General features: G+C 43.8%; 1 protein-coding gene across 1 annotated transcript; it reads left to right on the top strand.

The window, feature by feature from the left end:
- On the top strand, window positions 442-17,892 carry LONRF3 (LON peptidase N-terminal domain and ring finger 3; the record flags this gene model as incomplete). The annotated part of the gene is given in 11 exon segments (XM_021406070.1): window positions 442-560; window positions 1,109-1,231; window positions 3,286-3,441; window positions 4,889-5,132; window positions 5,749-5,839; window positions 8,760-8,874; window positions 9,284-9,405; window positions 9,923-10,081; window positions 11,105-11,267; window positions 11,765-11,914; window positions 12,634-17,892. Coding segments are annotated over 11 exon segments (1,601 nt in total), but the record flags the coding sequence as incomplete, so codon positions are not given.

The following is an 18,358-nucleotide window of genomic DNA, read 5'->3' as shown; positions in this document are numbered from 1 at the left end:
GCGGAGCCTCGGGCGCGGCCCCTTCCCGCTGCTCGGTGCCGCGGGATCCCGCCCCGCACGGCCGTGTGCCGCCGCTCCTCGCGCGGCCGCTGTTTGCTCCCGAGCTCGCATAGCTCAGGCTTTGCGACTCCGGTCCGCGGCCGTCGCGGCTTCCCCGCGTGCTGCCGGCGCCCGCCCGGTCCCCCCGCACGGGTCGCTCCCCGCCCGGTGCCCGTTTACGCAATGTGCCCGCAGTTATATAATGCGCCGCCGTTCCGCCGGAGTTGCACAAAAGAAATTTCCGTATTTCGTTTACTACGGAGTTATCTCAACGCTGCCTGTGTTGGGTTTCTGTACGATTCGGGAGGCGCAGCACGTGTTTAAAAATAAAATTCTAAGGAATAAAGCTTACATAACTGTTTTTAAACTGGGTTAATCGACCAACTTTTCTGTTTCCTGCAGCTCCCAATGACCACTTACTATACAGCAACCGATCCCAGATCAACTCGACTCTGAAGGCTTGTGAGGATGCGCTGCACGATGCCGAGACAGCGTGCAGGCTGCAGCCCTACTGGCTGAAAGTGAGTGCTGAGCCCCGGCGTGCTGTGCTTGCAGACCTCGGTGCTGCCCTGGATAGAAAAGCATTCCTTACTTAGAGCTGACTGGGGAGGCTCCCGTGGCTTACAGGCACTGAGCTGTGATGTCCTGGAGCTCCGTGAGATGAAGGAAGAGCAGTAATCCTGCAGGAGGAGCTGGCACTGCTGTCTGTGACCCGCAGGGATCTCGAGTCTGTGAACTGTCTCTAAAAACTGAGTGCTGTGCTTCTGTCTTGATAGAAGGAAGTCTCGCTTGTTAGGACCTTCATGTGGAGGAAGCAGATTTGTCCAAGAGCAGCTGGGCTCAGGGACTGTGGGAACTGTATCTGCCAGAGAGCACCCCAGCTCTGCTGCTGGGGCTGTCAGGTGTAGGGGCTCTCATCACTGCTGTGAGACGCGGGCACTGGTGGTGTCGTGGGCTGAGGGGCTGTGTCAGGGAGCTCTTGGGAAGATCTGTCACTTCACCTTGTTCTTATTGCATGTCCTCAAACAGAAGGAACAAAGGCTGTAACGATGGGTGTGTTTCGTTGCAGGGTCACTTAAGGAAAGGCCAGGCATTGGCTAATCTAGGGAAAACAGAAGAAGCTTTAAGAGAGTTTCTGTTCTGCCTTGCTCTGGACACGGGGAACAAGACGGCCAAGTCTGAGGCTCAGAAGGTACGGTCCCCAAATCATCCAAACTGCATTGTTTTCAGTAACCTATCACACAGAGGGTAAAGGTGTTTCTCCTTTCTCTCCCTTCCCTCATTACTGCAGAGTCATGGCAAGGGGTGTCCTGGCTGCTGCTTATGTCTGGGGCTGATGTCTGCCCCTTCCTTGAAGATAGGGAGGTAGCAAGAGTGCAGGCACTAAGCAGATAGATAGATACTGTATAGAAACAGTTACAGTGTTAGCACCAGCAAACTCAAAGTGAATTGCTAATAATCACCACCCCCAGACTTCTGTGATTCCCTATCAAATTTCTCATCCATTTGGTGGCTCGGCACCATGTTGCCAGTGAGCAAGGGAAGCTGGTACAGAGCTTTGCTTGGGGCTGGGGATGCCGAGCCAATGCGCAGCACCCGGTGTGCTCTGCTGGGAGCAGCTGCTCTCCTCCACCACGGCCACGCTATGACCGAGGCGGGGAGGGAAGCACTGAGCAAAGAGCTGCTTTAAAATAGTTTGTAAGGGTTGCTGCTAATAATTAATGCTAAAACCAACAAAGCAGATCTGCAGCGAGCCTTTCTTCAGTCACTGCCAAAGCTGGTGTGTGCATTCTTAAAGGGGTTCTGTACAATCTGCTGGTGCTGTTTTGCCCACCTCTTAAGTCATGCCACAATTACTGTGAATGGGTGTTCTGACAGAGTTTATCTCTTTCGTCCTCGCAGCCGAAAGGCTTAGCACCACAGCAGTGATAACTTGTGGTAATAAAAACGTAATGGTTGTGGTTTTGTTGCACTGCTCGTTCTTTCACGGCAGTGCACCCAGCTTTGGGGCTGCAGCGCTGTGACTTGGAGGGCTCTGAAAGCACTGTGGCACTCCTGCAGTGAAGCATTGCTCATGGAAGTAACCAGGCTTATAACCTGGATGGCCATAGTGCGATCAGGTTTTTATCTCACTTTGCATAGGGTTCCATTTCCTGTGATGTTTTTGGTCACGTTTTGGTTTGAGGGTTTGATAGGACTTTTTTCCTCCCGCAGTGTGTTCCATGCAGACTTACACTGTCATTGTATCACCATTTGTTTTCGTGGTCATGCTGGGAGAGTTGCTGTGCACTAGAGCAGAACAAACAGCTGTGTTTCTAAATTCAGACCCCAAACAGCTTTGTCCAAGACACCCAGTTTCAAGCGGTGGGGATCTGAGAAAAACGTGGCTGCTTACGGCCGGCAGAATGACTTGTGCACTCATCAGACAGAGTTCATCCGTGATGCAATGTCCTCCTGGGCCGTTTCCAAGGCTGTTTGCATAACAATGACATCTGCTTTTTACTAAGTTCTTTGGGTGCAGCTGTGATGTTCTGCCCCTGCTAACTGCCTGTCCATGCTGTGGGATCAGAGCTGTCCTGCAGCTTCCTCAGCCTGCAATAGAATCACCTCAGCACTGAGTTGAAATTTGTTTCTTGAAATGTGAGAACTTCCCATAGTCCGTTTCTTTCATGATCACTTGAGATGTGCCTGCAGGTGGCCACAAGCTGCTGCTTGATGCAGGTTCACCCATTTTCTGATAGCGAATGAAAGAGTGGCATTTTTTTCTGCTGCCTGTAGTTTTTTTTTTTTTTTTACATTCTCATATAAATGAATTAGAAATAGTTGCAACTTAGTGGATTGGAACCACATAAGTGCACGTGGGTGAAGCCTGTGAGATGAGTGCATTCTGTGCTCCATAAAATCCGCTGAAAGTTTCTGATGTGCAGAAAACAAATTTAACAACAAAAACAAGGTGGTGGGGGCCTCTGAGCAATGAGCCAGAGGACAGAGGTGTGCGTGTAACTGGAGGGTGGTCCATGATTCATGGGCTTATTGAGCTCCCAAAATGGCTCTGTCCGGGGGCCCTGCACTGCACCAGCTTTGCCATTTTTCTCTCATCCCCGTCTGAAGGGCTCTTTAAAAATTTTTTTTTCTTAAAAAAAAAAAAAAAAAGGGTATTACTGTCAGCTACTCCATTACTTGCTTTGTCATGTAGAGGTTGTGAGGAACGAACTAAGCAGTGAAGTATTCTGTTTTATATCACAGCTTCTACTTAGTTTGTTTTCACTCATCCCGGGAAATGCTCAGGAACACTTACCCGATATCCTGCAGCTGTTGTCACATCACTCTAGATTAAAGGGGAACCTCCTAAGTTCAGTGGGATCTGGAGGCACCAGCCATGCCCTACAGAGGTTGCTCAAGGTAACGAATGAGTCTGCTGTGTGGTTCTTCATTTTGCTGTGTGTTCTGTGTTCACGTGGGGAAGCCTTTTCTTTTCATCTCTGGGAGATGGGATGATGTGTTTTCTCAGACTTACTGCCTTACAGGACATAAAAAGCAATGTGAACCTGCTGAAGTCTCTTGAACTGACTTCTTTATAAACTGTATGCAGGCACTGAGCGGGCACTGCTCCTGTCTGTAGCCCATCCAGGCAGCTGGCAGGAGAGCAGGGCCTCAGCCATGTGGGTTGGGATGCCCTCCAAGGCCTCAGAATGCCCAAATTTGGGGTTTTAGCTTGAACTGTATCTGACCATTTGTCAGAAAAAAATCATCCTGTGTTCAGATTCATTCTATACACTGAGAGACCCTTGTGAACTAGCTAATGTATTTTACACTGCTGTACAAGTTTGTTCTCACAGCCAGAGTGCTGAGAACAGCTGGAGAGGTTTAAGTTTGTGGGTTTGGGTAAGGACCACTTTTCCTTCATTAAAACCTGCACTTTGAGGATACAGTCTGCCTATACCATACCTGCAGGGGAAAACTTTACTGGTCCTTGGAAACAGAAGTGGTGGGTTTTGTTCAGCCTTGCTGAGCTTGAGAAGGATTAAGCAGTGTTCTGGAAGGACTCTTCTGAAAGGAAACCCTCCCACAGGACCCTGTCACAAAGTCAGTCTTCTGAGGGACAGCTCACTCATCTTTCTGCATGTTGAACATCACGGCAGTATCTGCTTTCGGGTTCATCTGGGGAGTGGATGTGACAGGCAGGTCCGTGATGTCCCATGGCTGCTCTGTGCCACAATAGGAGCAGCAGCAGTTGTTTGATCCCTTGTGAAAGGAGTCTGTCTTACAGAGGGAAGCTCTGTGCCTCTTCTTTCCTGCTGTCAATTTGGTGTTGATACTGCTTCCTTAGAATCATAGAATCATAGAATTAGCTAGGTTGGAAAAGACCTACAAGATCACCTAGTCCAACCATCCACCTACCACTAATAACCCCACTAAACTATGTCTCTCAACGCTATATCTAAACGTTTTTTGAATACCTTTAGAATAAAACTCATGTAGTTCTGGTCACTTTGATGGTTGGTACCATCCTCGTGGTATAAACAGTACATATTGTTCCTTAGATTAAGTGATAGCAGTGTATTAAACCTGAGATTAGGACAGATCTCTGCCTGAATTGAGTTCCAAGAGCAAGCAGTAAAGCCACACACAGGGGCTGAAAGTACTGAGTGGTACCAGGGGGTGGGTGTTGCCTGCATTCATCTGGCATTAAAGCCATGCCCCTACAGAGCAATCCTCAAACTGCTGTTCCTGAGCTACAGAGTCCTTCCTGGTGAGCCACAGCTTGAAGGGCTTGACAGGCTTGGGTGTTTTTCCTTACCAAGTGGATGAAGATGGATGTTCTAACGTCAGCCCTCTCTTGGAACAGGTAAATGTGGAACAGAAGAAGGGTTTTCCCATTCAAGAGGAACCAAATGTAACTGCTTCTGGCAGTTTAAGAAAGTCCGTACAAATCACAGAGAGTAGAAAGGACTGCTCAGAGGAGGAGAACAAGCCCACCTCCGTGCCAGAGCCTGCCTTCCTCGTGTCTGAGAAGCGTGGCCTCCTAAAAAGGAAGGGCTGCTCGGAGGAGGCGAGGGCTGCGGAGGTGCCCTGCAAGCTCCTGAAGAAAGGTATGTGGAACTGACGTGCCAGCGGTGGAATCTTTGCTTGCGTAAAAGGCTAGGAAAAGGATCCAAATTGCACTTTGTTTTTTGTACTAACGTGGAATGCATCTTGTAGAAGTGACTGTTAGTCTAAAAAGGCAGCTAGGGGAGCTGAGACAAGTGCTTGTTTTTTGGCAGAGCTCTGGATCTTGTAAGAAACATTAATGCCATGCATGCTTTTGCCTCTTTCTGAGTCAGTTAAAAGATGTTTAAAAGCATGAGTTCTGTTTGCACAAACACCTGAGGTGCAGCCTCTTCTCATGGTGTGGGATATATTTACAGTGATGTGACAGAAAAACTTGTTCCCCCTCAGACTTCTGGCACAGGGTGTTTTGATGTTGTTAATGCAGGACTAAATTCAGTGCTCTGTAAGCTGGCGTAGTGTCACTGCAGTTAAGGACAGGTGGCTTATTTGTGCCGGAGCTGGATGTGATGCTTTGTGTAGGAAATACTGCAGTGATGCTCAGTGGTTCAGCAGCTTGCACATCAGTGTTTAAACGTTGGTTGTGGTTGCACAGGCTGGTTATGCTTTCGTAGCAGTGTGCAATCGTAAGGTAATGTGTTTTCTTATTGTTGTTGCTAGATACAGTCGATGCTAAGGGAAGTAGCACTGGGCAACATACTCCGTTTGAATCTGTGGATCCATCAGATCTGGACTGCTCCCTTTGTATGAGGTATTCATTATTTCCTTGTGGATGTCTTGAGCTGATAGAAAATCTCTCCCTTTTATGATCTAGAGATCTTCTCGCTTGGCTGGTAGGTAGTTTTCCCACTGACCTGAAACTGGTTTTTATTAGAATTATTTTTCCATTAATGCATTTCTCAACCTTTGGTTCTGAACATCACGGTGAATGGCTGGGCTGCCCCAAGTTGGCGATGGGAAGGACATGAGGTCACAGTGAGAGTTGAGCACGTTAATGGAAGTGCCTCCTCCCTCCAGTCATACACACCCACCCTCTGGTGCAGTGCACTCAGCCACAGGTTTCTCCTTTGGAATTTATAGAGCTGTGTATGATATCATATAGTGCATGAAATAGCTAATGAATATTATGAACACACCAAGTTTGCATATAAAATGATGTTCTTGCTGTTACACCAGGTGGGTCTTAGGAGCATGTTTTTCCTCTGCTGCTCAAGAAATGTACTGACTTCCTTTGTTACTGAGTCTTGCTGTCTGTTCTTTCAGTTAAATAACAGATTTAGCCTTAGGGACAGCAATGACTTGATTTAAAAGCAAACAAAACTCCTGAGTTGTCATCTATTTTACTGATGGCTTTGTTTTATTTAAAAAAAAAAAAGTAAAAGTAGGGTTTTGTTACTGACTTCTAGAAGGAAATAGAGAAGGCGTTTCACAAGGGTCTTGATTTCTGCATTGTGCTGCTCATGTCTGTCTCAGGTTTACCTACGCAGTATGGCATGGTTCATCTTGCACCGTATGACTTGAATAGCAGGTGGCCTCTTTGTGGGTTTTTTCCTGAAGGGCTGTGACTGGGCAAATGCGGCTCTGCTGTGCTTTGCTGTGCTTTGCTGTAGAGGGGATTGCCTCCTTATGCCTCCCTTTATCTCAGACTTAAATCTGTGAGGGAAAAATCCGCAAAGACTTGCTTCTGCCTGGGATAAATCAGATGTGCCCCTCTCCTTCCATCTGCCCACAGCTGAAACGCGCTCCAGAAATGCACGCAGCTGTCAAAACACTGGTACTGCTCAGAGCAGCACTTTCTTCTTGCAGAAAGCCACACAATGGGTCCGAGCTGCTTTTAATGAGTGCGTGTTTAGGATCATGTCCACAGAATGCTTTTCAGATGCTTTTAATGAAATTAATTAGCCCCGCTTCCTCATCCTCTGTTAAATCAGAAACAGGCAGACTACCATGCACTGCTAACGGCGCTGAGCTCGAGGTCGGCTGGGTCTGTGGCTGTCAGTGCACACACAGGGGCCCGACGCCTGGAGGGCGGCAGCTCCGTGACACCGCACCAATGAGTGTGGTCTGTCGCTAGATTCTCGGCATGCTATTAACATGGCAGGTCAGAATTATTTCCTGCCACGTTCTTCAAGAGTATTTTCTGGATTTGGATCTGAAGACGCTTTGGACTAATTACCCAGTAACCCACTGACCTGCTCCCAGGGAGCTGCTATTAGCCTACTTGTCTGGTGGAGCAGCCCAAACGTTATCGATCCACATCGGCTCCAGCAGCAAGCAGAGAATAAGTAATGCTCCAAGCAACACCAGGAGAAGTGAGGAAGCATTGCTCACAGAATGGATGCTCATTTTCTGCTGTTCAGCCGAAAGCTGCTGGTGGCTGCAGTGGGGGCAGAGCAGGATCACGCGTCTCAACAGGAATTTCTTGTCTTCAGATCCAGTAACAGCTCCTAAATAATTGCATATGTAAACCAGTGCTCACTGAAACAATGCAGAGCCTGACATTTGCTGCAGGTCAAACAATAGCGTAGTGCAGTTCTGTTCATGAAGCAGCTAACAAGGGTTTTCAGCCATACAGTCTAATTGCAGTAACAGGTGTGGCATTTTGGACTCTTCTTTGTGTTCTGTTGCTTAATTGTCAATATTTATAGTAACTAATGACATTTAATAAGGTGGCTGTGGCAGTCTTGTAAGGAGCCAGTTGTGTGTGAAAGTAGTCATCTTGTTAAAGATACTAATAAACATAGGTTTATACATTTATAACATTCACGTGTATAATGGGACTTAGTTTGCTGCTTTCCTAAACTTAATACATTAGGAGAGGAGTACTATTTGAGACCCTAAAATGCTTAGACAGTATGCTATGAAATCTATGCCAAACAATTTCCTTTCTAGTTTGGGATGTTTTGTATTTTAAAAAAAAAAAGAGAGAAATTTTTATTTACATCTCTTGGATGTACTTAGTATGAAGGAAACCTAACTTGCAATATCACATAAATGTAATAAGCCAAAAGTCTCCATGTGAAAAATAAGTGTCACAGAGGTACCTGAGATGAGCTGGTTAGACACTGAGCTGTTTTAAAATCCCAGCCTTATAGATTGAAGTATTTTCCTGGCTGAAACATGAACTTAATATAATTACTTCTGCAGACAAGCAGTTTGAAGGTTAAATCTATCTATCCCAATGGAACTGCTTTCCCAGTCCAGGTTAGAGTTGGTAATAATCCATTTTCTTGTTATCACTTGTGTGACCTATTACTGCAAAATAGCTATTTTGTGCTTCGCTCTGCACATCCAAGTAACCACATGGGTTCCACACTACTAGCTGTGTAAGCGTTGCTCGGTTTCATTAGAATAAGTTCGATGGTCCGGCTTCTTTTTCAGTGTATCACTTGAGTTGAGTGAAATGAAGCCTGGACCTGTCTGAAGCTGCAGGCATCACATGCTTTGAAGTGCGAGCTCAGGGGCTGCCTTTCACGTTAGGCAGCAATAACAAACGCTGTTAGCTGAATAAAGACAAGGGTTAGATGAAGAAACGAAAAACAAGGAACAACTTTATCTCTGGGGCAGTCAGTAGCTAAATTAGTGGATAAATACAGCTGCTTTTGATAACATCTTTTTCTGTGACTTCGGTACACGATATTGTTGTCTTGTTTTTGGATTTCCCAATCCAGGCTTTTCTATGAACCTGTCACCACGCCTTGTGGACACACCTTCTGTCTCAAGTGTCTTGAGAGATGCCTGGATCACAACCCCAAGTGTCCCCTGTGCAAAGAAGGGCTCTCGGAGGTAATGAAGCTCAAATGTTCTCAGCATAAATTCAAGAGCATGGGATAGGATCAAGTAGCACCTTCAGAAACCCTCCAAACTCAAATTAAGTTTTGTGTAACTTAAGACAAAGGTGACTTCAAATGTCTTTGTGATTCCTGTGACTTGTGGAGCTTAGATGGTCTCCTCTGGTCAGACCTTGTGACCAGCCCTGTACTTGGGAAAGCTGGGCAGGTCGCCTACAGGTTATCGGAGACAATGCCCCCACTGTCAGGAATAGTTCAATAACAACTTCAGTGGTGGTGCAAGCTTAAAAGATGGTTTTGATGTGCTGTAAACATAAGAAAATGGAGCAACAGATGAGTGCCGTGTGCGTGCTTTGAAATGGTAGGCACTATAACTGTGGTTTTTTGTTTGCTTCTTGCTGCAGTGCTTGGCTATGAGGAAATACTGCAAAACAGTACTAATGGAGGAGTTAATAGCTAGATATCTTCCAGAGGAACTCACTGAAAGAAGAAAGATCTATGAAGAGGAAATAGCAGAGCTTTCCAAGTATGTAATCCATTTCCTTAAAATCCTCTGCTAATATGGCTGCTGTTAGCTAACAAATGGCTCCTGCTGCTGCAGAACACAAACTGAGATCACAGGGTGGCTTGGGCTGGGAGGGAGCTGCCAGCATCCAGGTCTGACCCCTGCCACGGGCTGGGTGCCACCCAGTAGATGCTGACAGCTGAGCTTCATCCTTGGTATCAGTGATTTAAAGAGAACAGGGCCCTGGTGAAATAGTCTGGTTTTTTATGCTTACTCAAAGCACACTGTGCTAAACAATAAACAGAGGAAGAAATCTGGGATGTTACTGTACAGACAGGCTGTAAAGTAATGTGGTTGCTCTTTGTGGCCCTCTGTGAAAGCCACAGAGTGAAACAATGGGTGGAAGCAGTTGCACAGGCTGCGGGTTGGAAATTACTGAGTAGGGAAAATGCTGAAGACCATTCTTGGATAAAATTGATGTATTTTATACCTTGTCGGTATTTTGGTAAAATGTCATCTGGTTTGTGCTTTCTTACAGCCTAAATAAGAATGTTCCTATATTTGTCTGCACAATGGCTTATCCTACAGTCCCATGTCCTTTGCACATCTTCGAGCCCTGTTACCGCCTGATGATTCGAAGGTGCATGGAGACTGGCACCAAACAGTTTGGGATGTGCATTAGTGACCCTGTGAAGGGGTGAGTGAGCAGCATGCTTGGACCATCTGGTCTACCCCACTTAGTCTGGAGCAAGGCTTTTCGGGGAGAGGTGCAGAAAGGTTTGAGCTATGGTCGTCTCTGATAGTTTTCCAGTAGGGGAAGTTTCTCTACCAGTTAAAGACATGGAGAAGGCTGAAGTTGCTCTTCTGAGCAGCTGAATTCTGCCTAATACAGCTGCCCGTTGTTCTTGAAGTACGTGGAGCTAGTGGGTTCTTGCACAAAGTTGAGCCTCAGACCTCTTAAAATACTTGGAAAGGAGGTGTATTTTCTGCTGTTTTGAAATCTGTTTAGTGCTTTGTCACACACCATCAAATTTAAACAGCAGCAAGGTACGGTGGTGTGTGTTTTAAAAATTAGGAAAGTAGTTAAACTGTTGGGATACGCTTCTGTCTTCACTGTTCTGAGCACGCTGGATGCTGCAGAGGTAGAACAGGACCTTCCTAAGGGCTGGCTGAGCATTTGCATCGAGCCAATTACAGGCAGTCTTAGGAGCCTGGACTTTAATGCCTGTGTTAGCTTTCTTCCCTTCTTTAGTGAGTGTACCCACAAGGTATATGCACCATAAGAAGTAAAACATACATAAAATCCCTACCTACAAAGTAACATCTGTTGAAAATGTAGGGAAGCTTTGTATTTATAGGTTTTATAAAATGTTCTGTAGTTCTAATATTGTGAATTGCACTTGCTCTGCACAAAATGTCTGAACATGCTGGAGTTACAGAGAAAGAGTGTTTGAGCTGTATAACATTCATAAGAAATTATCTGTATTCCAAAGCATGTAGTTTGTGTTAATCAGATTGGACAGCCTGAATATTCCTGATAGTTTTGAAAACAATTGTTGAATAATATGAGCTATTGCAGATCAGTACTATGAACAATAGAAATGAGCTGACACCGGTAAATACCTTTGTGTGGTAGCCACTGGCTGTACGTGGCAGTTCTTTGGAACTAAGGGTGGAGAGAGTAAGAGTTGTTTACTTGCTTTTGTTCTGATTTAAATAGGTTTGCAGATTATGGCTGCATTCTGGAGATAAGAAATGTTGAATTCTTTGCTGATGGTCGCTCTGTTGTAGACAGCATTGGCAAGAGGAGATTTAAGGTGATACAGCACAGCCAGCGTGATGGCTACAACACAGCAGATATTGAGTACATCGAGGATCAAAAGGTGAATACAGAAATATTTAAAATGTATGCTATCTGACATTCTAAGCCCATATATTTGATGAACGCCTTTTGTGGAACAGTTTCTACTAAACCAATCTGTGGTGCTTACTAACTGGTCATGGCTAAAGCTGGGAGATGTCATAGTTCTGTAATAGAGGAGGTGCTAAATGAACTTCAGCTGTTTTCATAATCTTTTGTTCTGTGTTGCATGATGTTTATGAAAAATATTTTCCATAGCAGTCCGAAGGTTTATCCTGCAGATGTGTGCCTTTGCTTTGGAACATGAGATGAAAAGGGAAGTAATGGATAAATAAGTTTTGTTTTTAGGGGAGAAAAAAAAAAAAGCTAGCATTCCTGATTTGTCCTAGAACTTCCTTGGTATTTTTTGCTCTTTTCCTTTGTCCCTCCCTACCCCAGAAAACCCTAAAAATGAATGTTGTGGCCTCCTCAGCTGGCAGATCTCAGTAAAGTAACCTCCCCCCATTTTGACTCTTTCAGGTGCAAGGACAAGACTATGCTGCGCTACTTGTTCTCCATGATTCAGTCTACGATCAGGCATATATGTGGTTTAATTCACTCAAGCAAGCACTCAAGAGTCGAATTCTCAGTCACTTTGGTCCAATGCCAGCTAAGGATCCTGACCCACAGGTATCCAGAATCGGTGGCTTAATGTAACTTTAGAGACACAGGTAGCAAGGATAGCTGATAAGCTGGGAAGCATTGTCTTCAGTGATGAAAATAAGAATGCTCGTCACTTATCCTGCATAAGCAAAGCATCTGGGTTATGTTGCCATCCACCAGTGGTAGCACTGTGGTGAACAGAAAGCTCATACTTAATGTGGGTAACTTCATGAGAATACTTAACCCACACAATTAATCCCAGGAGTTGTAAATGCCTTTTTGCCTAATGTACTTCTCCAATTAAATGAGTAAGAGAAAATAGGAAAGGGAACTCATTACTCTTGTTCAAGGACTGCAAATTACAGGGATCTTGAAAGAACAGGATGTAAGAACAGAAATAAAATATGAACAAGTATCATAAAGTACAAAGAAGGAATGCAGGAATCCCAAAGAACTGGATCAATAATAAATATAGGGAAAAAGACCCTACAAGGCCCAACCTTCAAACTTTTGCTAAAAAAAAAGAATTGCATCTCAGCACTCCAGCATCCTGTTTTTAGGAAAGGTGCAGCTTGGCTGTAGTTTTTGTTTCAAGCCAAGCTGTACTCACAAGCCATTAGGCTAGCAATAAGATACTCTCCTTGCTAGTCTGCTATCAAGATGCTGTGTTTTCAAAGAAAATCTGCAAAGCTGAGCCCTAGCCATGTACTTGTATCCCAACCTCTGCTTCTTTCCCCTTACTGCAGGCTAACCCAAACGGGCCGGCCTGGTGCTGGTGGGTCCTAGCTGTCCTTCCACTTGAGAACAGAGCCCAGCTCCCTTTCCTTGCCATGCAGTCCCTCAAAGACCGCTTGAATGGCATCAGACGTGTCCTTACATTCATGTCTCGTACAAGATCACGGTGACGGTGAGAAGGAGAGCTGTGAAGTCTCCCGCAGTACTTGACTGTAGAGTGTCTCTTGTAACTTCATCTAACTGCAATAACGTCTTACGGATTTGTGTCAGGATGTTTCCAGCCTGAATTTCAAAGAAAATAAGTTAAAACGAGCAAGGGATGTTTATGGATACTTTAATAGTTTCCATTTGGAACTCAGTTTCTGAGACGATTATTCAATTACTGCACTGCTAAATTAATAACAAATGTGATAGAACAAAAAGTGATCTTGTTTGCCATAAACCTTTTAAAAAGCTTAAGAGGTTTTTTAATTTATTTTTTTTGTAGTGGGTAAAGGGTGAACTGTGCAGTTTAATGTGAAGCAGAATTAATAATGTTTATGCATTATTTCGATGATCTGCGAGGTCTTTTCCAAATGGTTCAGGTTTTGTATAGCATTGTGTGTAACAATGTTCACGACTTCCGTTTGATAATTTATTTTTGCACTATGATTTTTTTTGTTTCAAAATGTGTGTTATTTATGTGTTCATCCTCTATAGGAAAGTGAGCTGCTCTATTTATAGTGTTTTTATCCTGTATGTACAACTGGGGGGGGGAAAACGATGATTCTAGCAGTGCACAAAAAACTGCTTTGATCATTTTTCAGCTATTTCTGTTCAAATACTTTGAATGTTTTTCTATTTGTCCCCAGTCCTACTGTAGCCTGAGAAGGTTTTTTCCTCCCGAAACAGCCTGCCGTGATGTCTTTGAATACACAGACTGAGAGCTCATGCACAGTTGTTGGAGCTTGACTCTCTGCTGGTAACTAGGGCTCTGATAGCGCGGTGCAGCCAAGCACATCCTTAACCGTGAGCGCGGGTGTCGAAGTGCTTGGCTAAGACAAGGCATGGATCAGTCGATGCCAGTGGGGATTTGCTGACAGAAGGCTCAGCCTCCTAAAAACAAAACTGGAAGTGTTGGCGTTTCATTGTAGATGGACAGATTTTTTTTAATTATTTTTTTTATATCAACTCCGGTTGCTGTTGAGATTAGCTTCACTTCTGGAGTGCTGGGGATTTGGTTTTGGAGTTTGTGTATGTGGGTGGAGGGGGGGTTATTCTGAACTGTAGGACTAACAGGGCAGTTTGTACCACATGAGAAGGAATATGTTGTAATAAATGCTATTTATTTCACCCCAATCTTCAGGTTTCTGTTAGCTTCAAATCCCTGCCCAGCCACTACGCTTCTCTTAGCAGAGATGGAGTAGTGTTGCTAAGAGTAGTTAACTCCTAAGGAAAACAAGTGACTTTTTTGAATGATTGCTTCTAGCTGTGAAGCAGGTAAAAACAAGACAAAAATGAGAATAGCATTAACTTCTTTTTTTTTTTTGCTTTGTTTAAATCAACAGTTAATTTTTTTTGCGCCTTCTATTGCTTTCTGTCTGCCAGTTTCTGGAGTTGATCTTCCATGGGGCCAACTCTGACTTTCATTAATTTCAGTGTGGGGGGAAGGAAAAAACCCAAAAAAACAAAAAACCAAAACTGTTGTGGAATGCTACAATTTTCGTTGTTATTTTTACCCAGGACAACACCACTGGCCATTCCATGCCTTTATGGAACAATGCAGTAGAATTTAATGTCAGTTTTCCATGCGTGTGTTTTTTTTTCCCACCATCATTCTTTCATCAGGAATACGCATTGAGAGTAACTTCTGTACTGTCAGGTTTCCATAATATCGTGTATTCCCCCTCTTGTTAAATTCTATAGGACTTTCCCATAAGGGTACCAGAGAAAGAATGGAAGACAAACACATTTCAGCTCTGTTACGCAAATGGAATATGCATCCTGCGTTTGCATTTAGCTGCTCTAGAAATGCTACAGCTCGTTTCCATACTGCTAGATTGCTGCACTCCTTCTGGCATCTTCTGTAGGTGGTACTTTCCATGCTTCTCAATGAACAATGTATAGAATACATGCTCTGAACAACAACAACTGTATGGTGGCTGAGACCTGCTGTGACATTTGTCTTCATGAGTCAAAAGAAGTTCCTACTTGTTTGGAAGTGAAACTGCATTAAATGCAATTCTTCCTTAAACCATTATGTATTATGCGTAATATAAGGAGTCCACGTTGCTCCTATAGAAAGCTAACACGTAGTTCCTTGTATCTGTGAGAAAACAATCTCAGATACCTATTTCATACTGTTTTCTCATTGATCTTGCTGTTCTTTTCCTGCATGTCTTCTGCATACTCATTATTTTGTTAATTCAGAAATCGCCATGGAAAGAATCCTCGATTCTGTAAGTGAACATTGTCTTTCTTTATTAGACTTGAGTAAAGCTGCCAGAATTTCCTAAGCAGAAACCTGCGTATACATGCGCTGTGTTGTGAGCCCCCAGTCTACTTGGTGCGACTTGGAAACACCAACTACTGCCTACCATGCATGCAGGTGACCTGCGTACGCACAGCAAATTGACTCCATCAAGAAGTTCAGTCTGGGACCGCTCTGTGGCCACACATCCTGGGTTAATGGGTAGTTCATGCGTTCCTTCAGAGGAAAAAGAAATTCTGAAACAAGTTTCCTCGAGAATGCAAGCCTGCCCAGTAAAAGCTGGATGAGGAGTGGCCTTAGCCTTCAGTGAATTGATGTGGTGGTTTCAGTAATGAGCTTTACAAATACAACTTCTCGTTATGCCATGCTGTTGGTGATTTTTTCAGTTGTATTAATTGGCACCAAGTTGTAAATGCAACATTTATTACAGGCATAAATAAACAACTGAGCAGACTGAAACACCTTCACTTGAATTATAGAAACAGCATTGATTGCATCTAACTGGGGCTGGTATTTTATTGATGCTTCATTGTGTTCTAGGCACCTGTTTTATCTCAGCCACTCTTGCTTTTATTAAAAAAGAGGAGGAAAAAAACGCACTTCTTGGATTTATATTTCCTCTGTGGTTAGAAGTAGTGATGACTCTTGTGCTGTGAAGCCATAAGTAATGCATAGGCTTCCTGCTATTATGTTCAGGGAAAGTCGTTTCCTTTGACCCTAGATCACTAAGTTACGATTACTAAAACCAGAAAATCTTTGATATTCGTGGAAATGTGGTCAGTTTCCTCTTTTTTTCCTGTGATGGAGAGTAAAGCCAATAATAGGAAGATCCAAGCAAGATATGGTGATGAGCCATCCAGGCAGCTGGAGACCACCTGAAAGCATTGGGCTTGCATTTGTGAGCTATACTTGATTCATCTGAAATCTTGTCACACTTCTGTAGATGAAATATTTAACAAAATACATCAAATAGCAAAGGCTGGCTGTATCACCTTTCCAGTTTTCTCTGCACATATATAGCTTCTAATTAAACAGACGAGTTTTCTGGAGGAAATTACATCAATTTTCCTTTTCCCAGGTATAGATAGACTTCTGTATAACACTGACTTACATTGCCTTGTGTAGGGGCTGTTTCTATGAGAACAGCTGTTGTCTTGGCATGCTGAGCTTTAACTGTAATCCTGAGGCACAGCTGGATTATCAAGTGACATTGTGCAACCTGACAGGGAGCTCAGATCCAGCTGTAGAACGTAGTTTATTAGTGTTAATAATGAAATGATAAATTGGTGCGATAAAATCTAAATGATGGTTGTAGTTCCGGTTGATGCTAGGACAGTGTTAGTTGTACAGTACTCTTTTTTTCCTTTTTATTTTTATTTTTAAATTTAAAGTGCTGATCTCTTCCATGGCATTAGCAATAAGAAACAAGCTGTCATGCTGCTTGGCCGACCTGTGTTTCCCTCCTGTGCGGCTGCTTGCGAGCAGGACACCTGAACCATAGATTTCCTCACCCAAAGATTACTTTAATTAAATAAAGTCATTGGGATTTGGATGCAGCAGGTCTGGTTTCACCTGCGCTGTAGAGAAAGAGCTTTGTGAAATTTAGTCTTTATATAGATGGTTTTTTGATGAATCCTGCTTGGTGCTGAAGCTTTGCTGGTGTTTAAGTTAGTGACAGACAGACAGACTGTACTGAAAAGCACTGCTTATTAATGGTCACAAGCTTACTTTTAAAAAATAAATGTAAATTCATTGCAGTTTTCTTATGCATACCAGCCCCGCTGGAACTGTATGCGCTTAGGGCGGTGCTCTCCTGCCCCGAGCCCAACATTAGGTGAAAGCAAAACAGGGGCTGAGCTCGTATTTTCAGCTTCCCAGCCTGATGTGTAAGTGGCGCAGCACATCCTTAAGATCTGGTGGTCTGGGGCTTAGTCCAAAGCAGCTGAAAGTCTCAGAGCTACGGCAAGGTGGTAGTTGAGCTAAGTTGCTGTTCTGAGACGCTGTGTTAAATAAATATGGTCTGGGTGCAAGAATGAATCTGCTTTGTCGGGATTAAAATGATGGATAATACTTTAAAAATAATTTTTAAAAAATGGAGCTATTACGTTGACTTACTCATCCAGGTGTCATGTGAAGTGCTTACTAAGGGTGGAGTTTCCTAAGGTCTAAAGTAACCCTCACATAGAAGTGCCTGTATTCTGTTATTGCCATTCTCGAGCTTTTTAAGAGAGTCACAGCCATATATTTTATAAATATAAGCATATGCACCTTTCAATCTTTAAATTTGCAGAACAAAGGTTTACAGAGCAGAAGTGTAGCAAAACCAATGTACTAGCTTCTGTAATTCCCCGTTGGGGATGGAGAAGTACAAAAATGGGGAGGAACAAACTATCTGTATAAGATGTCTTAATTTGGCACCATATACTCGTCCAATTTAATTCCATCAAGCTACGTGGTTATAAGAGTGCCAGAAATATCTCTCTCAAGCCATTCTAAAATAAAAAGCTCTTTGTGGACCTGTATATTCCATTTGTTTGTAAAAACATCCTTTTTGTGCACTGTAACGAACTTGAAATGAAACTCTCATATCACTGAACAGAGTGCTGTTCAGCTACCTCGACGTAAGGTTGAAGTACTTTGTTTTTCTTCCAGATTTGTTCACATTGTCATATAAAATATTAAAAAAAAAAAATCGTAGTCCAAAGAACCTGTACTTGTTTGTAGATGTACTTACAATTACGTTGTACCAACAAAGTCTGTGTGAAGCATTGTTTGCAAATTAAAATTTTTGTGTTCTTTACTCTTTGGCTTGCATAACAAAGAACATCAGGCATGAACCAATGTGACACGTGAGCTGCTTTTGTAGGTGTTTTAGAAAAAGGAACAAAGAATAAATCTTAGATCCTACAGCCACACAGCACCATCTGATGTGAAGGAAGGAGCCTGCAGGAAGGAAGGTGGTTGCCCAAAGCTCAGCCTTTGTAAGGGACCCCCAGAGCACTTTCTCTCCTTGCTGTAGAAGAGTAAGGGTGATGGGAAGCGCCGAGGGCCTGACTTCCAGCACTATGTGCTTCCCTGTCCTTCGGTGCCTCCCATGTACTGTTTGCTTTAGTGAGTTGCCACTGTTTCTGTGATTGAAAACAACAGCCAGGCTGCCTTCCACAAGCAGCCTTGGCCTGGAAGATTGAGCCCTGGCTGCCTGCTAAGCTGTGCCCATAACCCATGAAAACACAGTGTTCAGTAAGGACCCCTCAGAAGCTTTGTAG

The sequence above is a fragment of the Numida meleagris genome, chromosome 8 (genome assembly GCF_002078875.1).
Source record: "Numida meleagris isolate 19003 breed g44 Domestic line chromosome 8, NumMel1.0, whole genome shotgun sequence".
Lineage (NCBI taxonomy): Eukaryota > Metazoa > Chordata > Aves > Galliformes > Numididae > Numida > Numida meleagris.
The sequence above is the reverse complement of the archived record's forward strand: the minus strand, read 5'-3'. Positions and strand labels throughout refer to the sequence as shown.